The sequence below is a fragment of the Hemicordylus capensis genome, chromosome 4, assembly GCF_027244095.1.
Source record: "Hemicordylus capensis ecotype Gifberg chromosome 4, rHemCap1.1.pri, whole genome shotgun sequence".
In the NCBI taxonomy this organism is placed as follows: Eukaryota; Metazoa; Chordata; class Lepidosauria; order Squamata; family Cordylidae; genus Hemicordylus; species Hemicordylus capensis.
Window position 1 is genome coordinate 320,901,764 of NC_069660.1, and position 23,937 is coordinate 320,925,700.

General features: G+C 58.6%; 2 protein-coding genes across 10 annotated transcripts in view; one reads left to right on the forward strand and one right to left on the reverse strand.

The window, feature by feature from the left end:
* The window catches only part of BOP1 (BOP1 ribosomal biogenesis factor), a 92,366-nt gene extending 72,783 nt beyond the window's left edge, over positions 1-19,583 (forward strand). The window contains exons 4-16 of the mRNA XM_053244695.1: positions 7,701-7,855; positions 8,620-8,737; positions 8,854-8,955; positions 10,326-10,538; positions 14,732-14,893; positions 15,254-15,334; positions 15,606-15,675; positions 16,550-16,682; positions 17,405-17,585; positions 17,755-18,043; positions 18,345-18,429; positions 18,981-19,088; positions 19,301-19,583. Of these exons, the coding sequence (XP_053100670.1) occupies positions 7,701-7,855; positions 8,620-8,737; positions 8,854-8,955; positions 10,326-10,538; positions 14,732-14,893; positions 15,254-15,334; positions 15,606-15,675; positions 16,550-16,682; positions 17,405-17,585; positions 17,755-18,043; positions 18,345-18,429; positions 18,981-19,088; positions 19,301-19,454 (1,851 nt within the window). The 3' untranslated portion in view covers positions 19,455-19,583. The remainder of the gene's footprint in view (positions 1-7,700; positions 7,856-8,619; positions 8,738-8,853; positions 8,956-10,325; positions 10,539-14,731; positions 14,894-15,253; positions 15,335-15,605; positions 15,676-16,549; positions 16,683-17,404; positions 17,586-17,754; positions 18,044-18,344; positions 18,430-18,980; positions 19,089-19,300) is intronic.
* Positions 19,584-22,859: 3,276 nt separating this feature from the next.
* The window catches only part of MROH1 (maestro heat like repeat family member 1), a 72,851-nt gene continuing 71,773 nt past the window's right edge, over positions 22,860-23,937 (reverse strand). For all 9 annotated transcript variants that reach the window (XM_053244934.1, XM_053244933.1, XM_053244931.1 and 6 more), the window contains one exon: positions 22,860-23,631. In XM_053244934.1, coding sequence (XP_053100909.1) covers positions 23,546-23,631 — 86 coding nt within the window. In that variant the 3' untranslated portion in view covers positions 22,860-23,545. The remainder of the gene's footprint in view (positions 23,632-23,937) is intronic.

Sequence of the window (23,937 nt, forward strand, 5' to 3'; positions counted from 1 at the left end):
ATGGACTTCACCTGCTGGGTTCAGGACCTCAGCCTGCCCATGGCTGAGGGTGTGTCTGTCCAGACAGAATGGCATCTTGGCCCAGACTGGGCATCCCACACAGCCCAGAGGGGTGCAGGCCTTCCTTCTGTTGAAGAGCCCTTGGTTGCTGCTCAGAAGTTCTCCGTGCATTTAGTGAAGGGGGGGGAAGTGGCACAAGAGGCGCCCCCCCCAGCCCGGGGAGAGAGGCTGCTTGGATTGAGATTAGTCCTTCAGAAAGAGAGAGGGCATCCCCCCAAGCATGACCAAATTGATCCTGCTGCTGCTGTTAATGGGGCACAGTGGGAAGGATTAACCCTTCCAGAGCCAGGCTTCGGGCACTTCTGCTCTGGAGAAACTGCTCTCTTTTCCAAGCCATAAGCTCTGTGTGAGGAGATGGTGCCTTCGTGTCCTCTCTCCAGCACACCCACCGCCCCTAAGGAACGGCTTCAGGCTGGGTTCTTCATGGCAAGGTCTGGGAGCCAGCGGCAGCTCCCACCGGCCCTCAGGGCAGCTCCCGGGCAAACGGTTTTCCAGGAAGGCCTGTGCAAAAGCGCCGGCCAAAGCTGAATGCGCCACGCAGCCCCCCCCCCGCCCCGGAGCTCTGCTTTTCCTAGTGTCAGGGAGGGGGCGGCTGTCAGTGAAATGGAGCCCCGTCAAGCCCCAGTGATGTCTGGGAAGGGGAGCCCTGAACTGAGCCCTGGGGACTGTCCTCCTTCCCTGCACTTCCCCTCGGGGTGTGGGTCGGGGGCTTGGCAGGGCTCCGTTTCTGGCACTGGAGAAGGCGCAGCAGAGATCAGTGCACTGGGGAGGGCTCTTGCATTGGGCCCCCCCCTCCCTGCCCAAACTGGCTCTTGCTTGGAAAATAGTGAAGACCACTGGTAGGCGGGGTGCCTGTGAGAGGAGTAGACTCGCCTTCCGTTGCTTGCTGCCCCCTGAGCTCCCCCAGAAGCGACGGGTGCGGGAGAGGCGCCTCGCCCACCCTCACCCGGGAAGGGCACAGCTGGCCTTGCTCTTGGCCTTGCCAAGACAGCCCCCCCCCCCCCCGCCGCCACTTTGCCTGGCCTCCTTTCCAAGCTGCGCTGGTGGCATCTTCCTGCTCCAGCCAGCAGGGCCTGTGTGGCCCCTCCAAGCCCAGGCCCGGCAGGGCAGGGCTGGCCAGCCGGAGCCCCAGTCCAGAGTCCTGGCCCCTTCCCCCCCTCCGCTGGTTGCAAGTGGGCTGCATCTCCAGAGATGGCCCCCGCACTGCACCCCAGCCAGGGCTGTCTCGGGAGGAGCCAGCCCGTTGCCCTGGGGTCCCTGGCAGGCAGGCGCCTTTCCCAGGTCTTCCCCCTGACGAGACTGTGGGTGGGGCGCTCGATCTTCTGCCGCCCAAGTGTGACCTCTGCCCTTCGGCCGTTCCCCCACTTGTGGGGCAGGGCAGATCAGGCACTCGCCTTGGCCTTCCCACACCTCCCATCTTAGGGGCCAGCAGGTGCTGGGGTTAGTTTGCAGCCGGGGTGGGAGGTCGGCAGAGAGCAGCGGAAGCGGGTGTTGCTCTCTGCCTCCCTGGGGCCCTCCCAGGCCGCCTTTTGCCCACTGAAACCCTGAGTGCGGTTAAGCAGGCAGATCCTCTTCGGTATTTGGCCTTCGGGCTCCAGCTGCGAGCGGGGGGAGAGAGAGGAGGCAGGTGGGCATGCTGGACCCTAAGCGGTCCTCTACCCCTCGGGCCCTTCAGAGACATGCGCGGTTGGGGGGATCAGGGAGTGGAGAAAGCTCCCTTCTGGTTTCTGAGCCTTTCATAGCGAAGGCCTTGCACCCATTTTGCTTCTGCTTCAGCAATCAAGAGGTCTAGAAACTTAGCATCTCTAGAAAGCCGTTAATGGTCTTGGGAGGTCTTGGGCGAGCCTTCCTCCTCTCCAAGGGGCCTCTTGGGGTCTTGTGGTCTAATGGAGGTGGCATGGGCCCCCTCCACCCCCAAATGCTGAGAGTGGGTCTCTGGGCTCCCCCACTCCCCATGGTGAGGAGCGGTGTGGCAGCAGGGGATTCTCGAAAGGTCCAGTCTGCCCGGAGAGGGAGGGCTCCGCCCCCGCCCCTCTCGCTCTCTCTCTCCTTCATGTGGACCGGCGGCTATTTTCAAGCAAGTGCTACTGGGAAAAGAATCCTCTCTCCTGCCAGGAATGTGTGCTGAGGAATGCCTCGGCCGTTCCAGGAGCAACTTCCAGACGTGTGGCTGAGTGACGGCAGCTCCTCGTGGGGGTGGGACTGATGGTGGGGGGGGCGCGTTTGTGCTGGAGGAGAGAGGCAGTGAGCTCACTCAGGCTGATGTGCTAACTACACGGGGGGAGGGAGGGAGGGGAGCAGGAGGCTGGCTACTGGCAGCGCCCCCCCCCCCCGCCACCAGGCAGGAAGCGGGCCATCTCTCTCCTGGAGGAATGCACCGTTCTTGGCGGCGGCGGCTGCCTGCCCTGACTGCTGCTCGGGATCCAGGGCGCTCCCGCTGCTGCTGCTGCTGCTGCTTCTGCTGGGCGCTGAGGAGGGGGCTGGCACTCACCCTTGCTCCTGCCACTGCCCGAGCTGCCAGTTCCCCAGGCCCCGGCAGGCCCCCCTGGCTGCTGCCTTGGAAAAGAGGAAAGGGCCAGTGCCTGCAAGCCTCTCGCAGCCTGGATAGAGGACGCCGGGGGGGGGGCACACACCGCGGCTCCTGGCTCCCCCCCCACACACACACACCCCGGTGCTGCCTGCAAGATTTCACACTGGTCTGGTTCAGCTGCGAGGGGCAGGAGCTTGCTCTTGGGCACCACCCAATGCCCGCCAGCCCAGACTGTGAGGATGATGCCGCTGCTTTGCAGTTGGGCAGAGTCCACATGCTCCGTCCCCGTCCCCACGGGTTGATTGTTTTATTTTCGGGGCCGGGGGGGGTGGGCTTACAACAGTAGCAGAGCAATAAAACAGACGAAGCAATAACAACTCTAATAAAAATAAAAACAAAGCAGTGAAACAGATAAGCACAGAACAGCATCACTAGAACAGACCCTATTCAAACTGGATTAAAAAAAATTAAACCCTTTCAGATACAAGCTGCAGTAAAAGGCATGAAGAAATGGCCATGATGGGCCCAGGTGTGGGCAGCAGGAGGAGTTCTGGCTGGGCAAAAAGCATGGCTGGCTGCCAGGGACCTTGCGGCCACCAGGAATGAAGCCTTGTGCCGGGGCTGGGGTCAGGGGCCAGAGGCGGAGGCAACAGCCATGGCCCCCACTCCCTTCCAGGGTCCTTGGAGGGCCTGGGGCAGGCCTTGCCATGCTGAGGGTGTAGCTGGGTGGCTGAGTCAGGTGAATATAGGTGAGGGCTGCTCTTTGCCAGCCTCCCATTTCTCTTCCTGGCTATCCCTGGGGAGCGCGGCCAGAGCCCATCCCATGCTGGCCAAGGCTGACGTGCTGATGGATGGGCTGGGGGGAGAGAGCAGAAGGATCTCTCTTTTGGAGCGGGGGGGGGGCTCCCTGCCACTTGTGGTTTCCAGGTGTTTATGGGGACCAGATGGTGGTGCAGCTGGGTGAGGGTGGCCCTGGGTTGCTGGATGTGTCAGGCCAAGGGGTCACATTCACACCTCCCCACCAGACGGGGGCCTGCCTGTCATGGGGGTGGGGAGGGCAGTTTCTCTGCTCTGCCTGCTGCAGTTGAGGGGATGGGCTGGGAGTAGGGGAGCGAGAGGGAGCTGTGGGCTTGGTGGCTGGTGTGCTCTGAAGGCCCCTGTCTGGAACGAACCCGGGTGCGTGTGGAAACTGCAGGTTTTTCCTCCCTCCAGTGCGGGGCGCGGTGTTCTGGGACATGTGGTCTGTCCTTGGAGTCCTGGGGCATGGATTCCAGGGGCATGCGGCAAGCTGTGGATTCTCTGCAGCTGCTTCCAGTAGTGGCCTTTGGGAAGCAAAAGTGCTCCCACGACTGCCATGAAGATGTCGATACCATTTTCAAGAAAAGTCCTCCAAGCAGTTTGCATCGAACAGTCATTAGATCAGATGGTCCCCTGTCCCAAAGTGGGAGTCACATCCTGAAAAGAAGCACAAGGGAGAGCCCCGTAACCAGCTGCTGGGGTGGTGGCCCTCTCCATCCCCAGATCTGGGGGCAGCTGTGCTGTGGATGGGGAGGGCAACTGGCTCATGCCTCCAGGGGCTGTTGCTGGCCTCTCTCTTCTTCTTAGATTGTGATCCCTTTGGGGACAGGGAGCCTGTGAGTGTGAGAGAGAGTGAGAGTGTGAGTGTGCAGTGGTGTATAAATATTTGTTGTATTTGTGCTGTCCTGGGGCTGGATAGGGCCAGTTGCTCTCCTCTGCTAAATATCAGAGAAGCACCACTTTGAAAGGTGCCTCTTGGCTCAGTTAGCGGAGGGCGCTACAGAGACATTGATATACCCTGGAGAAGCAGGTGGGGTGGCTTTGATGCCCTGGCCTCCCTCCCCTGCTGTCTTGGTAGCCTGATGTGGGCCTGGGGGTTGGGGAATAATATTGGCAAGGGAGACGCCCTTTTGCTGCTGCTGCTGCTGCTGCTGCTGCTGCCTCCACCTCCAGCAGTGCGTCATGCCTGCCGAGGTTGAGCAGGGGCTGATGTGGAGCTGGCCAGGCGTGAGGCCGGAGGCTGGCAGCCCTCTGCATGCTGGGAAATGTGTGGCGCCCGACTCTGCCTGGCCAGGCCCTGGAATGCGGCCGGCTGCTGGTGCTGCTGACCACCCCGCCCCTCCTGCCTTTAACAAGTTTCCGAAGGGTGCCCATAAATCCCCAGCCCTGCCTTTAATGAGCCGCTGCTTGCTGTGCTTGGTGGTGGCGCCCAGGCCGTGCTTCCAATCATGGAGCCATTAGCGGTGGTGGAGTCGAACCTGCCCAGCCCTTTCCCCTGCTTTGCCAGATGCGGGTGGGGTGGGAGGGAGGCTGGGCTCCTTCTGGGTGCGATGGAGGGGCCGGCCCATGGCTGCCAATTAATGGGCTCCAGGTGGGAGTCCTGGCCAGCTGCTGCCCCTGAGGTCACCTGTGGCTTTGCCCCGTGGCCTGCCTCCTCACTGCCTTCTCCTGCTTGTTCAGGGTGGTGGCTGCTGCTGCTGCCGCCTCTTGAGGAGAGACTGGGAGAGTCAGTCACATGTTGAGAAGGTGATGATGTCCCACCAGTTGCCTTGAGTGGCAATTTCACCACCCCAGGGACCCAGATGGTGGCCAGGCCGTCTATGCTGTGCTGATGCTTGCCATGGCTGCTGGTGCCCCAGTCTTGGCTACCTTCTGGCACTGTACATGCCAGGGTGGTGGAAGGAGCCAGCTGGGAAAGCTTGGCTGTCTTGCCAGCTTCTGCTAACGGCTTGCAAATACCAGAAACTTTGCTGTGCTGTGTCTCTGTAGATAGGCTGCAGGCAAAGAAGCCACATGGGGCATGTGTTGGGGCTCCTTTCTGAGCATTGCCCACAAAATCTCCTGTATTCGGGCCAACTTGGATTCCACTTTTTCTGCAGGGTCTACGAAGGAGGTGTCCAGCAATCCTTCTTGCAGTATTAGGTTGGATCAGTTTCAATCTGTGATTCCTGTGGATGTGGACAAGCTGCTTGGAGCAGTGCGGTCCACCACTTGTTCTCTAGACCCTTGCCCGACTTGGCTGCTTCAATCTAGCAGGGAGATTATTCGAGGAGGCCTGGTGAATATCTTAAATGCATTGCTGAGTGAGGGTAAGGTGCCTCCATGCTTGAAGGAGGCAATAATTAGACCGTTTCTTAAGAAGCCTTCCCTAGATCCCTCGGCGATGGATAATTATAGGCCAGTCTCTAATCTCCCTTAGGGTGATCGAGAGGGTGGTGGCTGACCAGCTCCAGGCGGTTTTGGAGGAAACCGATTATCTAGACCCATTTCAAACTGGCTTTAGAGCAGGCTATGGGGTTGAGACAGCCTTGGTCGGTCTGCTGGATGACCTATACCGGGAAATTGACAGAGGGAGTGTGACTCTGTTGGTTCTCTTGGATCTCTCGGCGGCGTTCAATACCATCGACCATGGTATCTTCCTGGGTCACCTGGCGGAGTTGGGGATAGGAGGCACTGCTCTGCAGTGGTTCCACTCCTATCTCTCGGGCAGATCCCAGATGGTGGAGTTTGGTGACAGTTGCTCTTCTCAACGAGAGCTGTTATATGCAGTCCCTTAGGGCTCCATTCTGTCACCAATGCTTTTCAATATTTACGTGAAACTGTTGGGTGAGGTCATCAGGAGATTTGGTGCTGGGTGTTATCAGTATGCTGATGACACCCAAATCTACTTCTCTGCTTCATCTGCTTCATCAGGAAATGGCGTTCATTCCCTAAATACCTGCCTACAGGCAGTAATGGGCTAGATGAGGGATAACAAATTGAAGCTGAATCCAAGCAAGACGGAGGTGCTCATTGTAGGGGCTCAGAATCTGAGGGATGAGTTAGATCTCCCTGTGCTGGATGGGGTTACACTCCCCCAGAAGGAGCAGGTACGCAGCTTGGGGGTACTCCTGGATCCAGACCTCACTCTGGTATCTCAGGTGGAGGCTGTGGCCAGGAGTGCTTTTTATCAGCTTAGGCTGATTCGACAGCTGCGTGCATTCCTAGAGAAGGATGACCTCAGAACAGTGGTGCACCAGCTAGTAACCTCCAGGCTTGACTACTGTAATGTGCTCTACGTGGGGCTGCCTTTGTACGTAGTTCGGAAACTTCAGTTAGTTCAAAATGCGGCAGCAAGGCTGGTCTCCGGGGCAACTCGGAGAGACCATATTATGCCTGTTTTGAAACAGCTGCACTGGCTGCCGATAAGTTTCCGAGCAAAATACAAAGTGCTGGTTATTACCTTTAAAGCCCTGAACGGCTTAGGTCCAGGTTACCTTAGAGAGCTCCTTCTTCGGTCTGATCCCCACTGCACGCTAAGATCATCTGAGGAGGTCCGGCTCCAGTTGCCACCAGCTCGTCTGGTGGCGACCCAGAGGTGGGCCTTCTCTTTAGCCACTCCTGGACTGTGGAATGCACTCCCTGTAGACATATGTAATTTGAATTCTTTATTAGAATTTGGGAGAGCCCTAAAGAACTACCTGTTCGGCCTGGTCTTCCAGTGCACTTAAATTGTTTTAAAGGGTCTTTGATGTTTGTGAACCGCCCTGAGCTATTTTGTAAGGGCGGTCTAAAAATCGAACTAATAATAAATAAATAAACAAACAAACAAACCCTGGCTGTATTTCAGGGTACAGTGATGGCTTTGGAGGGCCAAACCAGGTGGGCACTTTAGCAGAGAGCGGGGAGGGTGCACAAGACACAACAGGACTAGTGCTCTGTGACAACATTCCCAAGGGCAGGATGTGGGGAGGAAGCAGGAAAGGACGTGCTGGTGTGCAAGTGCAGGCAAAGGGTGTGTGTGTGTGTGTGTGTGTGTGTGTGTGTGTGTGTGTGTTTGTCTCCCCATTTCCTGAACAGACAACTTTGGAAATGTTCTTTGAGGCTTCTCCTATGCAGAGGTGCCGTGCAGGAGTCACTTTCCATACCACAAGGGTAGGCAACCTTTGGCGCTCCAGCTGTGGTTACATTACAACTCCCTTTACCCCCAGCCACAATAAATTGCAGTTCAGCCACAGCTGGAGTGCCAGAGGTTGCCTCTCTCTGGCCCAGCGTGTGTGCCTCTTCCTTGTTTTCACCTCTCTCCCCCACCCTCCCTGTCTTTGCCCTCCAGGACATCCGCAACACAGTGGGCAACATCCCCATGGAGTGGTACCAGGAGTTCCCCCATGTGGGTTACGACTTGGATGGCAAGAAGATCTACAAGCCCATCCGCACCAAGGATGAGCTGGACAAGTTCCTGGAGAAGATGGAGAACCCCGACTATTGGTGAGGAGTTGTGGGTTGATGGATAGTGTATGCGGTGTGGGTGGGGCAGGGACATGAACCTCCCCTTCCTTGTGTCTCTCTGGGCAATTCAGTGAAAGCACTACACACACTTTATGCTTATTAACCCTGCATACCAAGATCTTAAATGTGTCAAACTCCTTCCCCTTGAAAAACACAGAGTTGTGAAATGGCTGGTAAGAAAACTAAATAATTTTTGACACCTTTCCCCCTTAGAAGCAGAAGAGTCATGATTGTCTTAAGGGAGTATTTTTCATGTCGAGAAGATTTCCCACGCTTTTGTTCAAGAGCTCCTTCCCATCTTGACCACTGCATTCCATTAGCTCCGCCCACCTGCTTGTCTGTTAGCTACACTCTGAGCCCATGGATATTCCATCCCATTAACTTACATGGGGGAAGTTGTGGGGTGAGATATCCCCTTGGGGTTTTTGCTTCAGATTTTTTGAACACATATCTGTGGGTCATCCTGAGTCTGCCAGGGCCTCCCACTTGCCCACAGGTTCTTTGGTTATCCACTCATAAAGATCATAACGTTTCCGGCTCTTTCAGAAACAGTACATAGATATATGGTGAACTCCATAAGCTGCAGTGCTCCTGGCCCCAGGGAGGCCCTCCTTGTGCACAGGTGGTGGGGTGACATGTGAGCCATCCCTGCCCAGCCGGCAGGCCTCGACCCAGCCGCCAAAGGACTGCAGCCTGCCTACCTGCTGCTCCTTCCCTCTCACTCCACTCTCTCTTCCTGACAGGCGGACCATCCATGACAAAATGACCGGGGTAGATGTGAAGTTGACCGATGAGCAGGTGGAGCTGGTGAACCGCCTGCAGAGGGGCCAGTTTGGAGATGTGAATTTCAATCCTTATGAGGTGAGGAGAGGGTGGGGCCACACACACACCCCCGCTTTGCTCTGCCCAGGAGGAGGAGGAGGAGGAGGAGGAGGAGGGCCTCCTTGCAGCCCTGACCCAGCCTGTCTCCTTGGCAGCCGGCTATCGACTTCTTCAGTAGCCAGGTGATGATCCACCCGGTGACGAACCGCCCAGCTGACAAGCGGAGTTTCATCCCATCGCTCATCGAAAAGGAGAAGGTGAGCAGAGGGGGTAGGGAGGGGCTGGGCGCTGGGCTCGGGAGCTCACCCACCCCACCCACAGGTGAGGGGGAAGAGGAGAGGCTGGCACTGTCCAGCCTGGGTTGCTGAGTCAGTGTGCATGCATTGGCCCCCTACCAGATCTGGCGAGGTCCCCCCACGAACCCAGCCCCTGGAGCCCCCCTTTTCTCCCAGCAAGCCCTTTCTGCCAGACCCCACGACTGTGTACAGAAAACAGAACGCAGCAATAAAAACACAGAAACTCTCCCAGCAAACAGCAGTAAACTGCTGGAAACAGCAGCAGCTAGAGCTTCAAATGCAGCAGCTTTGAAAGAACGGGAAAGGCCAGACAAACAAGGACATCTTGGCCTGCAGGAAAAGAGCCGGGGTGGGGGGAGGGGTTCCACAGGCCAAAAATGTGCTCTCCCAGGGAGCACAGTGTGCCTGCAGCTTGCTGGCAACCTTGCCCCAGCATGGCCCCACGCCCATTTCTTTTCCAACAGCCCCTTTGGACACTTCTCAGGCTGCCCCCAGGAACTAGGCTAGTTGGCTCTGTGGCTGCCTAGTCATGGAAGCCGGTGGGTGCCTTCAGTGAAGCACCTGCTCCCCCTGTGGGCGTGGCCTTTACACCCTGGTCCAAAGGGGAAGGAAGTGTGCAGGACTGATGTGGACTCTGGCGCTTCTGGTGAAACCAGCTGCCCCCTGCCTTGTTTAGGAAACCCTCCAGGCAGACAGAGAGGCCTGGGACCCATCAGCCAGGAGTGCTTCTGGGACCAGCCAGCGGCCCCGGGTGCCTTCCTGACTTCTTTGCACTCCTGAAAACTGTCAGTAGATTTGAAGCAAGCTCTTCAGGCAACATGGGGGACAGTTGGGATTTAATTCAGAGCAAAACTAAACCACCACCTAGAGAGGCACATATCAGGCAGTATATCAATATGATCGATCAAACCAACCAAGACAAGAGTTGTTTGCAAGGAGCACCTGGACAGTCACTTGTTAGAACTGAAAGGCGAAAGAGAGATGAATGAGTCACCAAACTGTCTGACCAGTTCTGGGAAAGGTGTTCCTCCATCCAGGGCCATGTAACCACCGTAGATCAACCCTTGAGGCTGATTGGCCATTGACAGGAGAAGCCCGGCCAAGCTGCCCTCTCAAGGGGCAGAGCTTCACCAGTTGGAAACTGAGGCCTGGGCCCCAAAGTGTCTCCCTTTTAGTGCCATTAAAGCAAGTCTGGTTCAGAAGGACGTCCCTTCTCACTGCAGCCACCTCCCCAGTGAACATGTGGCTCTCAAAAAACCTGCCGGGGGTGGGGGAGAGGCAGCATAGCTGGCGGGTGCTTGATGGCCTTGGGTCCCTCCCCCACCTTGCAGGTCTCCAGGCTGGTCCATGCCATCAAGATGGGCTGGATCAAGCCACGCAAGCCCAGGGAGGACACGCCTGCCTTCTACGATCTGTGGGCGCAAGAAGATCCCAACTCCATCCTGGGGCGGCACAAGATGCACGTGCCTGCCCCCAAGCTCCCCCTGCCAGGCCACGAGGAGTCCTACAACCCACCCCCAGAGTATCTTCCCACAGAGGAAGAGGTGAGCATCACTGGGCAGTGCTGGTCCCTCACGGGAGGAAAAGGTGGGGTGGAAGCAGAGCCGGGAGGGAACTGGGTGGGCAAAGAGGTGCTGACTGACCAGGAAGGGGTGGGTTGGGGAAGGAGGGCCGTGGGGCAGAGGAGGGGGGCGCCCTCGCACAGCGGTGCAGCAGGCAGAGGGTCCCGTGTCCAACCTGGAAGAAGTGGCACGCACGGTCTTCTGCTGGTTGCTTGCAAGCATTTGTGTGTGCCAGAAACCTGTGGCTCTAGGCAGTTCACACAATTCAAAATGCAAGGTACAAACATTAAAACAAGCAAAATAATTAAAAGCAGTACAAACATTTTAAAACCTACTAAACCATTTAGAAGCTAATTAACTAACTGAAAGCTGAGCTAAACTAAAGGCTGCCAGGAATGCTGGCGCTCTGATTCCTGTGGGGAGGGTGTTCCCCACTCTCAGGGCCATTCTAGAAAAGGCCTGATCCTGGATCGTCACCAGACAAGCTGACACCAGTTGTCGGCAAACCTCTCTGAACAACTTTAGTAAGTGGTGAGGCTTTTGAAGAAGAAGATGGGGCTGTCTTAAATATCCTGGACCAAAGCTGTTTGGGGCTTTGTGAATAACAACCTATAAAGCTCTCTGGGTTCGGCGGTATACAAATTTAATAAGCAACCAGCTCTTTGTATTTCGCCTGGAAACATATTGGTAGCCAGTGTGATTTTTTACAGGTGAGAGTAATATAGTCTCTTTGGTTGCCCTGGAGGGGAATGGGACTACTCTGCGCTGCCAGCTCACTGCAGGGCAACTCAGCATGGGGACAACTCAACGCGATTCACCTTCATTTGTGGTCAGAATGGCGGGGTGGGGGGAGAGAAACAAACAGAATCATGCTAAATAAGAGAAACAAATAGAATCATGCTGCAGCACCCAGCCTTCTCATTGATGCGAAGTCGGTAACGTGTGTCGTTCCGCTTCCCCCCCCCCACCCAGTGTACGCATCCCATCACCGTGTGATTGTTGCCCAGCCTCCGGGATGTTGAGAAGATAAACATAACCAACCACTTGCAGGGCTCTGAGCTCCTTGGAGGAAGAGCGGGATATAAATTCAAGTAAAATAAGAAGGGAAGGGAGGCCTGGCAGCCCCACTCGGAGCAGCAGCCTCCGGAGTCCTGGAGCGCCACCTTCCTCCCCTCTGCCACTGTCCACGAGATAACTTCCCCCACTTCGGTAGAAGCTGAAAATTTCAAGATGAAAGAGCAACGCTTTGGGATGTTGGCTGTGACATGATTGTCTCTCAACAACAGAGCTCCAGCGGGGGGTGGGGGTGGGATGCAATGTTTTCCCCCAGATTTGAACATTTCACACGCACATTCAAAATCGGAGAAGAAGGTCCATGAGCCCCTCCTTTCAAAATATTTGCATTGGCTCTAATTAAATGTTTAAAAAAGGGAATCTCCAAGAAGTTACAGAAAGGTAACTATGCAATCACCTCAAGGCGTTCCCCTCAATTGCCTCCCAAACCCTCCCAAATTTCTTGTTTACCTTCTCCAGTGGCTTAACTGTGCCTGTGTTTATCAATCAGAAGCAGAAATTGCCACCTGGCTTTCCAGCAAAAAAACAAAAAGCGGGGTGGGGGGTGGGTGGAGACTGACCCAACAGAGTGAAACATGAGCAAAGACATAACCTTGCATGAACTGCAGAGAGAGTTATATGTGATTAAAAGGACTTGAGCAAGTTCTCGGCGCATTCTGGCGTGTTGCTTCTACGTGCATTAGATCAGCAAAGCAGGCAGAAGTGGGATGCATTGGATGAAGAAGTTTGGCTGGGCAACAATCACACTGTGACGGGATGCATACACAGGGCGGGGTGGGGGGCGCTACTGACTTTGCGTTGATGAGAAGGCTGAGCGCTGCAGCATGATTCTATTTGTTTCTCTCCCCCGCCCACCCACCGCCAGTCTGACCACCAATGAAGCTGAATTGTGTTGAGTTGTCCCTGCGGAGAGTTGTCCCGCAGAGTTGGCAGCTCTGAGTTATCCTAGACCCGCCCTGGAGACCATCCTGTCTGCCACATTTTGCACCAGTTGCAGTTTCTGGGCTATGTACCAAGGCAGCCCCACACAGAGCACATTGCAAAAGTCAAGCCTGGAGGGTGCCAGCTTATGCACCACTGTTTTAAGGTTGCTTCCTTCCAGAAACGGGTGCAGCTGACATATCAGCTGGAGCTGATAAAAAGCACTCTGGTCACGGCCTCAAACTTTAGTACCAGAGAGAGACTTGGGTTCAGGAGTAGTCCCAGACTACGTACCTGCTGCATCTGGTGGAGTGTACAGGTGAAACTTGGAAAATTAGAATATTGGACCTCCGAAAAGTATACAGTGTACTGTGCTTGATTGGCCAGCAAACTCGCCTGACCTGACCCCATAGAGAATCTATGGGGCATTGCCAAGAGAAGGATGAGAGACATGAGACCAAACAATGCAGAATTGCTGAAGGCCGCTAATGAAGCATCCTGGTCTTCCATAACACCTCATCAGTGCCACAGGCTGATAGCATCCATGCCACGCCGCATTGAGGCAGTAATTGCTGCAAAAGGGGCCCAAACCAAGTATTGAATACATATGCATGCTTCTACTTTTCAGAGGTCCGATATTGTTCTATTCTTCAATCCTTGTCTTGGTTCCATGTAATATTCTAATTTTCTGGGATTGTGGATTTGGGGTTTTCATGAGCTGTATGCCATGATCATCACAATTATAACAAATTAAGGCTTGACTTATCTCGCTTTGCATGTAATGCGTCTGTCTCATATATCAGTTTCACCTTTTAATTTGCATTACTGAAATTAATGGACTTTTGCACGATATTCTTATTTTCCGAGTTTCACCTGTAACCTCATCCAGGACAAGCAGATCTCACCCATCTCTTGAGTTATGATCCCCCCACAATGAATACCTCCATCTTACTTAGATTCAGTCTCAGTTTATTATCCCTCATCCAGCCCATTACTGCAGGCAGTCAGGCATTTAGAGAAGTATGCAGTTTCCATCAACATACTGATAGCACCCTGCACCAAATCTCCTGATGATCTCACCCAGCAGGTATTAAAAAGCACTGGAGTCAGTGTGGAGCCCTGTGTGATTCCATACAATAGCTCTCTCTTTGAAAAGCAGTAGTCTTCAAACTACTTCTCTGACACCCTCTGAAACCTCCCTGAGAGGTAGCACTGGAACCACGGCAAAGCAGTGCCTCCCACTGCCAACTCTCCCAGATGGTTCAGAAGGATACCATGGTTGATTGATAGTATTGAAAGCCACCAAGAAATCCAAAAAGACATCAGAACATAGAAGCTGCCCTATACTGATTCAGACCATGGGTCCATCTAGCTCAGGATTGTCTTCACAGGCTGGCAGCGGCTTCTCCAAGGTTGCAGGCAGGAGTCTCAGTCTCAGCCCTATCTTGGAGATGCTGCCAGGGAGGGAACTTGGAACCTTCTGTGTGCAAGCATGAAGATGCTCTTGCCAGAGTGGCCCCGTCTACAATGATCATGCATGTAGTCTCCCATGCAGGTGCAAACCAGGGCAGACCCTGCTTAGCAAAGGGGACAATTCATGCTTGCTCCCACAAGACCAGCTCTCCTCCCAGAGACACCCTCACTCTCACTTCCTTATTGAAGATTATCCATCAGGCTGACCAAGGCAGTCTCAGCCCTAGAGATGTATATATCCGGCAGCATATAAATGTGATAAATAACCCCATAGCTTGCCCAAGAGCTGTATATACATATCCTTAGTGGTGGTAGTTTAGTTTAGATCCTGCTCTTCTGACAGGCGCAGGATGACTTACTTCCTTTTAAAAAACGAACCATCCTTTCTCAAAGGGGCCCGCCATCTTTTGTAAAACAGGAACAAAACCAAGATTGGGGGGTGTCGGGGGGGGGAGGGTCCAGCCAGGCCGGGGGAGGGGCCTCTGCTCCAGCCAGCATTCAGCCGGTGAGCTCACGGGCCACCCTGGGGTCAGTGGCAAGAGCATCTGGGTGGCAGAGGGCTGGGGAGGGAGGGAGGAGCTGCTGCCCGCCAGGGGAGGGTCTGCTCGGCCCGCCAGGGGAGCGGCCTGGCCCCTTCCTCCTCCCTCCCTCCTCCGGGGCCTGGAGGGCCGGGCTGCTGCCCTCCGCTGACCCCTCTGTCCCTGCAGAAGCTGGCCTGGCAGCAGCAGGAGGCCTCGGAGCGCCGGCTGCCCTTCCTGCCCCAGCCCCACGACTGCCTGCGCCGGGTGCCGGCCTACCCCCGCTTCATCCACGAGCGCTTCGAGCGCTGCCTGGACCTCTACCTGTGTCCGCGCCAGAGGAAGATGCGGGTACGCCCTGCCCCGCGGGGCCCGGAGGCCGGGGAGGCTCTCCCAGCCCCAGCTCCTTCCCATCCTTGCTGGGAGCCATGCCTCTGGGGGGGGGAGGCAGCGAGGGAGGGGGGGCGCCTCCATGGCCGGCATGTCCTTGTGGCAGAAATGGCCTGGCCCCTCTTTGCTGGCCTCTGTGGCCAGGCCTGGAGGCCGCCCTGGGAGGGGGGGAAGTGGGGGGTTCCGCCCTCGCCCGGCTCCCCCCTCTCTGGAGTCGCCTGCCCCCGTGCTCTGGGTGGGTGGCTGGCTGGCTGGCTGCCTTCAGCAGGAGCCGCTGGCCAGCCGCCAGGCGTGGGTCCTCCGAGCTGCTTCCTCTTCCAGGTCAACGTGGATCCCGAGGAGCTGATTCCCAGACTGCCCAAGCCCCGCGACTTGCAGCCCTTCCCCACAGTGCAGGCCCTGGTAAGGCTCTGGAGGGGCTGCTGGGCCGCTTGGGCAGCCCCCGCTGGCCTCTCCGGGCGGGCTGGGGAGCTGCTCTGTTCCTCGCCGCTCCGGACTCTGGGGGGAGACCCTTCCAGCTCTCCCTGGCTTTGCAAGGGGTCTAGCACCAGGGCATCCCAGCCCCCCTGACCAGCTGGGGGGGCCCTGTGAGTGGCACCTCTGGGCAGGGGCCCGGCCTGGTTGGGCTGAGCCAAGGCGGCCTCCCTCCCACCTCCCACCCTCCTCTCCCCAGGTCTACCGGGGCCACAGCAGCCTCGTGCGCTGCCTCAGCGTCTCCCCCAGTGGGCAGTGGCTGGTGTCAGGTAAGCTCAGGGGAGGCCCCGGAGGGAAGAAGGGAGGGGCAGGAAGAGGAGGAGCCGGCGGCCAGCGGGCCTGGGGGGGGTGCTGTCTGCTCCTGGGCCCCCAGCCGCCTGCCTGCCTGCCTGCCTGCCTCCATTGCCAGCCCTTGGTGCCCCTTTGGGCTCTGGCCCGCCAGGAGCCTGGGCCAGAGGGTGGCTTGGCGGCTCCAGAGGCCCTGGGCCCGGCACGGCTCCCCTGCCTGCCTGCCTGCCTGCCACCATGTGGCTCAGACGGGCATCCTCCTGGGTGCCGCTCCCGCTCCTTCGGCCCCTCCTCTTGGAGGGGGCTGCATCCAGGACCCTGCGTCCTGCCCCACAGGGCAGCAGTAGGCACGGAGGGACCTTTCCGGCCCTGGAGAGGCGGCGGCGGCGGCGGCTGCTGCTGGGGACCATCTGAGAGCCAGGGCCATGTTCTGCTCCAGGCCTGGGAGGCTGGTGGGTTGGTGGTGCCGCCTCTGGCTGGGTGAGAAGCGGGCCTGGCTCGAGGGAGTGGAGCAGGGAGGAGGCCTCTTCTCGGCTGGGGAGAAGAGCTCGCATTTCTCCGTTGCCTCTTCAAGCATGCCCACAACTCCAGGTCGATGGTCTCCGCTGTCCTTGGCACAGTCCTGGACGGGAGGCCATGATGGTGTCCTCCGCATCGCTCACGAGAGGGCCGGGTGGCGGGGAGGTGGAGGGCTGAGGAAAGCGCTCAGCAAGGAGCCCCTCGGTGGATGCTCCTCGTCATCGTGCGCGCTCTGCCCGCTTCCCTTTGGACTCTGGGGCGGGGCCCCGGTGCGGCCCTCTGGGAGGAAGCAGCCCGCCAGGATGGAGCCCACTGGCCTCTCTGGTGCTGGTGCAGGTTCCGATGACGGCACCGTGAAGTTCTGGGAGGTCTGCACGGCGCGATGCCTGAAGACCCTGCCGGTGGCTGGTGTGGTGAAGAGCGTCGCTTGGAACCCCAACCCCACCGTCTGCCTGGTGGCCCTCGCTGTGTGAGTTGCTCTTCCGTGGGCTCTTCAGGCTGGGGGGACCCAACGGAGCTCTCCTGACTGGGCAGCAGCAAATGAGCCCATGTGGAGTGCTGCACCCTGAACCCCAACTTCACAGAGGCGCGGGCTGTGGGGGGTCTGAGCTGCTGCCGGTGACGGAGGGATGAGGGGGCGTGAGAGCGGCGGCTGTGGAAAAGGCCACTTCCGTGGGCAGAAGCGCTGGGACCTTTTCTAAAACGATGCCTGCTGTGGAGAAAGTGGGCAGGGAGACATTTTCCCTCATTCTCTCATCAGACTGGAATTTTGAGTTCATCCCATGAAACCCATGGGTAGGAGATTCAGGACAAAGGAGAGCCTTTCACAATGCATTGTTTAACTTGTGGGACTCACTGCCACAAGATATGGTGATAGCCACTGGCTTAGAAGGATTTTAAAAGAGAATTAGACACATTTGAGAAGGAATATCAGCCGTGTGAAGCCTCCCTGTTCAGAGGCAGGATATCTCTGGATATCAGATGGTGGTCAGCAGGAGCAGGAGAGGGCTCTTGCCTGCAGGCACTGCTTGTGGGCTTTCCAGAGGCCTTGGGCTTGTGAAGCAGGAGGCCTGACTAAGTGGCCCCCCCTTGGTCCCTCCGCCTGCTGGGGGCCGCCTCCTGCCCTGTCCCGGTGGCCCAGGCCTCTTGTCCAGGACTGCAGAGCACTGCTGACCTCCTCCCCCCCTGCAGGGAGCAGTCGGTGCTGCTGGTGAATCCCGGCCTGGGGGACAAGCTGCTGTGCGGGGCCACTGACCAGCTGCTCGCAAGCTACGTGCCCCCCGAGGAGGCGCGGCCCCAGCCCGTCACGTGGGAAGAGGCCGCTGGAGAGGAGCACCGCCGGGGCGTGCGGCTCATCGTCAGGCACGGCAAGGTACTGGCTTGGCCGGGGGGCGGGGGGGGCGGCTGCTGGTGGCCCGTTTCCAGCAGCAGCAGCAGCAGGAGAGCAGCGCTCCCCCTCCCCAGGCCCCGTGGCCGCCTCCTCCCCGCCCTGGGGCCAGGGTGTCCCCCGACTGACCCGGGCCCCCGTCTCCCTCCGGCAGCCCTTGAAGCAGGTGACGTGGCACGGGAAGGGGGACTACTTGGCCAGCGTGGTGTCGGACAACAGCCATCTGCAGGTGCTGATCCACCAGGCCAGCAAGCGCTGGAGCCAGGCGCCCTTCCGCCAGAGCAAGGGCCAGGTGCAGCGGGTCCTCTTCCACCCGCTGCGGCCCTTCTTCCTGGTGGCCACCCAGCGCTTTGTCCGCGTCTACAACCTCCTCAAGCAGGAGCTCACCAAGAAGCTGCTCACCAACTGCAAGTGGGTCTCCAGCATGGCTCTGCACCCGGGAGGTAGGCAGTGCGCCTCAAGCCGCCACCCCCCACCCACCCACCCACCCCCCGCCGGCTCTCACCCCAGCTGGCCTCTAGGCCCCGGCCGTGGCTGTGGCTGCGGCGTTGCTGCAGACATGCTCAGAGGCACCCTCCTCCTCTGCCTCTGTACATGCTCTACAGCTGGCACAAGAGACGCCTGGCCAGTGGAGAATGCCTGGAAGTGGGAGAGGTGGGCCCCGGGGAGGGGGGCAGGGGGAGGTGTTCCCAGCAGCCTCGGCCACACGGGGCCCTTCCTCAAGAACGCCTCCCCCCCCCCCAGGAGACAACCTGATCTGCGGCAGCTACGACAGCAAGCTGGCCTGGTTCGACCTGGACTTGTCGACAAAGCCCTACCGGGTGCTGAGGTGAGGCCAGGAGGCAGCCAGGAGCCAGGGCCGGGCCTGCCTGGCGGCCCTCGGCCTTGTCCCCTCAGGGGCCACTGCAGCCCAGGAGGAGGAGGAGGAGGAGCAGCGTGTCACCCCAGCGGGCAGGAGTGTCCTCTCCCACCCCCACGACCCACCTTCCACTTGCTGGCTCCGCCTCCTGTTGAAGCACGCCTCCCCCTCCCCTCAGGGAAGCCAGGCGGGGGGGTGGGAGGGCCGCCTTCGGCATGGCACCAGTGGGGAGCGGCTGCTGAGGGACAAGCCAGCCCTGAAGGCTCAAGCGGAGGGAGTCCTGGGGCCCTGGGCGGCAGGCCTGCGGGAGGGAGCTGGCCCCCTTCTTTTCTCTGGAGGCTTAACCCCCCGCCCCCCCCCCCCCCACACACACACAACTGCTGGCTGAAAAGGGAAGGGTGGCCCATGGAGGGCAGGTCTCCAGAGCCTTTGCCTGCCCGGGAGGGCTGCCCGGCTGGGCTTCTGGAGGCCTCCCTGGAGGAGGAGGAGAGGGGGCTGACCTCTGGCTTCCTTCCCGGCAGGCACCACAAGGCAGCGCTGCGGGCCGTGGCTTTCCACCCCCACTACCCGCTCTTTGCCTCTGGCTCCGACGACGGCAGCGTCATCGTTTGCCACGGCAGGGTCTACAAGTGCGTACGAGGCGTGGCGTTGGGCTCGCGGCTTTCTGCTGCTCTTCTCGTGATCAAAGCCGGGGGGGGGGAAGCGGGGAGCGGGGGCGCTTGGAGGGAAGCAGACCCCTGTGCCCGCGGCTTCCGGGCCTGGCGAGGGCGTGGGGGCACAGCCCCCTTGGGGAGAGCCGGAGGCCACGGCTCACCTCCCTCCTCTCCTCTCCTCTCCGCAGCGACCTGCTCCAGAACCCTCTGCTGGTGCCTGTCAAGGTGCTGAAGGGCCACGCGCTGACGCAGGAGCTGGGGGTCCTGGACGTCCTCTTCCACCCCAGCCAGCCCTGGCTCTTCTCTGCAGGAGCGGACGCCACCATCCGCCTCTTCACGTAGCCAGCGGCTGCTTGGGCCCTCGTTGGCTTCTTGCCTCCCTCCCAGCTGCTCAGGCAGACCCTGTAACCTTTTTCTAGAAGCAAATGGACTGGAGTCGACCTCCTTTGTGATTAAACTGTTCAGCTCCAAGCAGCCCGCGGCGTCTTTTTCTCCTGGCTCAGAGGCGGCCCAGCTGTGCTGGAGGGTGGCGGTGGGATTGCTGCCTGGATGGGGGGCGGAGAGCAGGCGGCAGGGGCTGGCTTCTGAAACGCTGGAGCAGGGCTGCTTTTCCTGGGGCCAGCTGCCTTCGCAAGACGTCCAGGGTAGAAAGTGGGGGTGATGCCGGCTTCCTCTCATGCCAGCCAGCCCTGTCTTTTCCTCCTCTTTTGTGGACAGGGAGTTGCCGACCCCAAAGCAGGCACCCCACATCAAAAGCCCTCCCCTCCTGGCTCCAGCCCCTTGTAACCCTAGCAAGGCCATTCCTTCTTTGTAAAGCTCTTCTCTCCAGGGGCGTAACGATGGGGGGGCAGGCAGGGCACGTGCCCTGGGCGCCACTCTGGTGGGTCACGTGGGGGGGCGCCCAAAAGTGGCATGCCCCCCTGACCCCCCTCCCCTGGATCGCGCGACGGTTGCGGGCCGCGGCGGGAGTGAACGCGGCGGTGGCGGGCGGCAGCAGATCGCCGCCACCGCCGCACTGGATCGCCACCCACCACTGCCGCGCTTACTCCCGCCACGCGTGCGATCTGCCCCTGCCCGCCACTGCCGCGCTCACTCCGGCCAGCCCAGGGGGGCGCAGGTATGTGGGGGGGGGCGGGGGGTGCAATTTCAAGGGCAGAGCTTGCCCTGGGCGCTGTTTCCCCCCGTTACGCCTCTGCTCCCCTCTGGAGGATGCTTGGCCCACCTTCCTTCCCTTGCACCACCAGCCTGCAGTAGGCATCCGTTTTTAGCACTTCTTCCAGGGTCTAGTGGTTACAGAGAGACAAGTGGGAAAGATGCCCAAGGGAAGAGCAAAAGCCAAGAAGGGCCCTCACCTCGCAGCAGTCATGAGTCCTTCCTCAAAGGCAGCGCCCAGGAGCCCCTGTCCTCGTCAGGCCTGACCGATGGCCTCCCAGCCTCTGCTTGGAAATCTCCCCCAACGGAGAGCCTGCCACGGAACAAGGCAGACTGGTCCCTTGTCAAACCACGCCTACCGTTTGGCAGCAGCGCAGAGTAGTAGAACCAGACCTGCCCCTGAATGGCCCTGCTGCTGGATCAGGCCCCCCAAGGAGGCCCATCCAGTCCAGACTCACACAGTGGCCCACCAGATACTCCTGAGAAGCCCACAGACCGGAGTTGTGGGCCTGCCCTCACTCCTGCTGTTGCTCCCCTGCAACTGGTACTCTGTGGAATCCTGCCTTGGAGGCTGGAGGTGGCCTATAGCCTTCCGACTAGTAGCCGTTGATAGACCTCTCCTCCAGGAAGTGATCCAAACCCCTCTGTTACCCAGCCATTCAAGACTCTAGTCTGAAAGAGTTTGGTAGGAGTTCCTTCCCGCTGCTTCATATAGACTATTTTGCAAAATAAGGTAAGCCTCACTCAACATGACTTTAATCGATTGGTCTAGCAGAGTACTAGCCTCTGTTTGGCTCACAGAGTTGGCCACAAGGCCTTGGAGCTTTCCGCTCCCTCCCCTTCCCAATGGAGAGCTCTGAACCCAGAGCGGAAGTGCTGAAAAGCATCACCAGGCTTCAACGATTACGCTTGGAGCAGATCTGGCCCAGGCCTTCTGGCCACGTCATTGCTCTCTCGCTCTGCTTCATGCAGCAGTCCACAGAACCACCTGCTGCCAAACATTCTCGTGGCAGGTGCCACAAGGCCCCCTGCAGGGTTCTGCAGCCACGCTCGACAGGGGAGACGCCTCCACCGTTCCACACAGGGTGGTATTTATTTTATTTGCTTTTTATACCGCCCTTCCAAAATGGCTCAGGGCCATTTATTCTCCAAGAAGCTCCCCCCATCCCCCACCAGGTTCCAACCCTGCCTGATGGGCGTGTGATACCTAGTGTGGGGGGGGCTTGCCCAGTTGTGCTCCCTCCCTCTGCATGGCTGTCCTTGTGAGCAGCGGGTTGGGAGACTGGAGGGGTGGGGCTTGTGAGCCAGAGGGCAGTGCTGGTCTTTCCCGTGAGCATCTCTGGCCCCCTGATGAACTGGAGGAGGGACCTTTTTAAAGGTTTCCTCTGCGGCCACACGGCCTGGGACAGTTCTGCTCCAAACTTGGCATTCATAGCAGCAGGACTGGGAGAGCCACATTTCTGAATCGCCCAGGATGCTTGGCTCCATTTAAGGTGACCGAAGGGCAGAGGCAGGACCACTCTCCTGGCCTCACCCTGGAGAGATCCACCAGCTCCTGGCTGTAGCCCCTTCGTGCCATGTGGCTAAGCCGCCTATGAATGTCTGTTCTGTGCAGTGCTTTCGAGAGGTGCAGCAAGCCGCTTTCCCAGTCTTGCTGTGACACAGCTGCCCCTCGGAGGATGGCCACAGCCTTGGGAGCAAAGGTGAGGGAGGAGGAACTTTGGTGCTGGAAAGGAAATCGCACCCCCACCCCCCCAGGGTAAAGGAAGGGCTTGCCCTCTGCCCCCTCCAATTTCCAGGTCCAGTTCAGACAACATTAAAAAGCATCCCAACTCCCCCAAAGGGTCTAGTTTGGACCAGGTGTAGGTTCAAGAGGGGACTATAGAAATGCTTGGCCCTTGAGAGACCTTTTAGACACAGCCCGTGTTCCAATGCAGTATATGGCCCAGGACCAGGTGCTGGCAATAAGGCAGGGGGGCTATCCCATAGTTGGCAGGCTTCTAGGGGGTGAGAGCTGCCAAGAAGCTCCATTAGATGGCCGCAGCAGAGTCTAATCCTGCAGAGCTCTTTCAGTCTGAGTACAAATGACCCCATGGCTGGGAGTTTCTCTGCTTCCAGTTTTCTCCCCAAACTGGGGAAAGTAGACCCCAGCAGCAGCTCCCTCCTGATAGCTGAACCAGTCGGCAAGAGGAAGACTCCAGTCCCCAGCTGCAGGTTCGGAACTGGGCTGCCTTGGGACTTGATAGAATTTTAGAGGTGAGAGGACAGTGAAGACCTACACAGACAGACACACACACACACCCCTAAGCAGAGAATTGCCACAGCCCCCCACCGGCAGATGGCCGTCCCTTCTAGAACACTTCTAGAAAAACTTCAGCGGGGCAGTGTTGAGATTCAGCAGCTGCTATGCTAGAGCGCAGCACCACAGAAGCGGTTCCTGGCCGCTGTGGCCACCTAGACGCAGATTTGGATACCAGGACATGGTGCAGAAGATTCCTGTGGCAGGATAGGCTAGGTGAGATGGCCAGCTCCCCACCTGGCTCTCCAAGGGTCTAGCCCCAAAGAGCTGGAGAGTGATGAAGATTCACCACCACATTTCTGAGAAGCAAACAAACCAGCTTTATTAAAAATAAGTTGTCTGATTGTATTTACAAGTTCCTGCTGGAACAAGGGATGAATGTGTGGAAGCTCTAGGAGGGGCAAGAGCAGTTTGTCCCCAAACAGTTAGCAGGAGGGAGAGAGTGTGCAAGAGCTGCTCCGGGCAGAACAGGGCCCTCCGCAGCAGCAGGGTGGGGCCCCTTCCTGCCACGCCCAGCCCTCAAGGCCTGGTTGAGGGGGGCGCACTGCAGCCGGGAGTGGGTGCTCGATGCTTGGTGGCTGGAGAGAAAGGGTGGGGAGAAGGAGGGGGGTGTACAATTCCGCTGGTGGGGCGTGTGGAGCTGGCCCTGCCCTCCCGCAGTGCCATCATGCCCTGGTGCCTGGACCAGCCAGTCCCTGCAGAGGGGTTCTGGCGGGGCCCTGGAGTGGCGGAAAAACGGAAAGAGATAGAACCACGTAGTTCAAGGCGGTGCCATAACTGCCAACCGTCCCAGTCCTGGACTTGTCCTTGGGGGTGTGGTGCCTTGTGCAATCAGCTGGACGTGGAAGGGCTGCACTTCTCTGGAAGACGTCGTAGGGCCAATGGGGCACCCGGGGTGGGGGGTGGGGAGAGGAGAGCCAAATCCAGCCGCTCGGGGAGTCCTGAAGAGGTCAAGTGGGGCCTGGTGGAGGAACAGAGCCCCTCAAACAATTGTGACCAGGCGGCCGAGGGTCTCTGCCACTTTCACCCTCACAGCAGTCACGGGGTCCTTCAGCAGCACAGTGAGAGCTAGAGGGAGCAGAAGGGGAAAGGCTCAGCATCACGCCAAGGAGCTGGCTACCCCAAGCAAGCTGCCCCGCAGGAGCGCATAGTCCGCTCTCCCTCATGTTCCTCGGCTACTCCCAAGCACAGCTTCCTAGCCCATGTGACCCTCTTCCTGCCCGAAGTGCCATCCCATCGGGGGGGGGGCAGGAGGCAGCCCGGAGCAAGCCCTGGTGCCCTCAGGAGGGTTCAAGGCACCCAGCGGTTCCATCTGCTAACAGCTGGCACAGGTCCAGCTGCCGAAGGAAGGAGCGTGGGGCCAGGAGTTCCTCC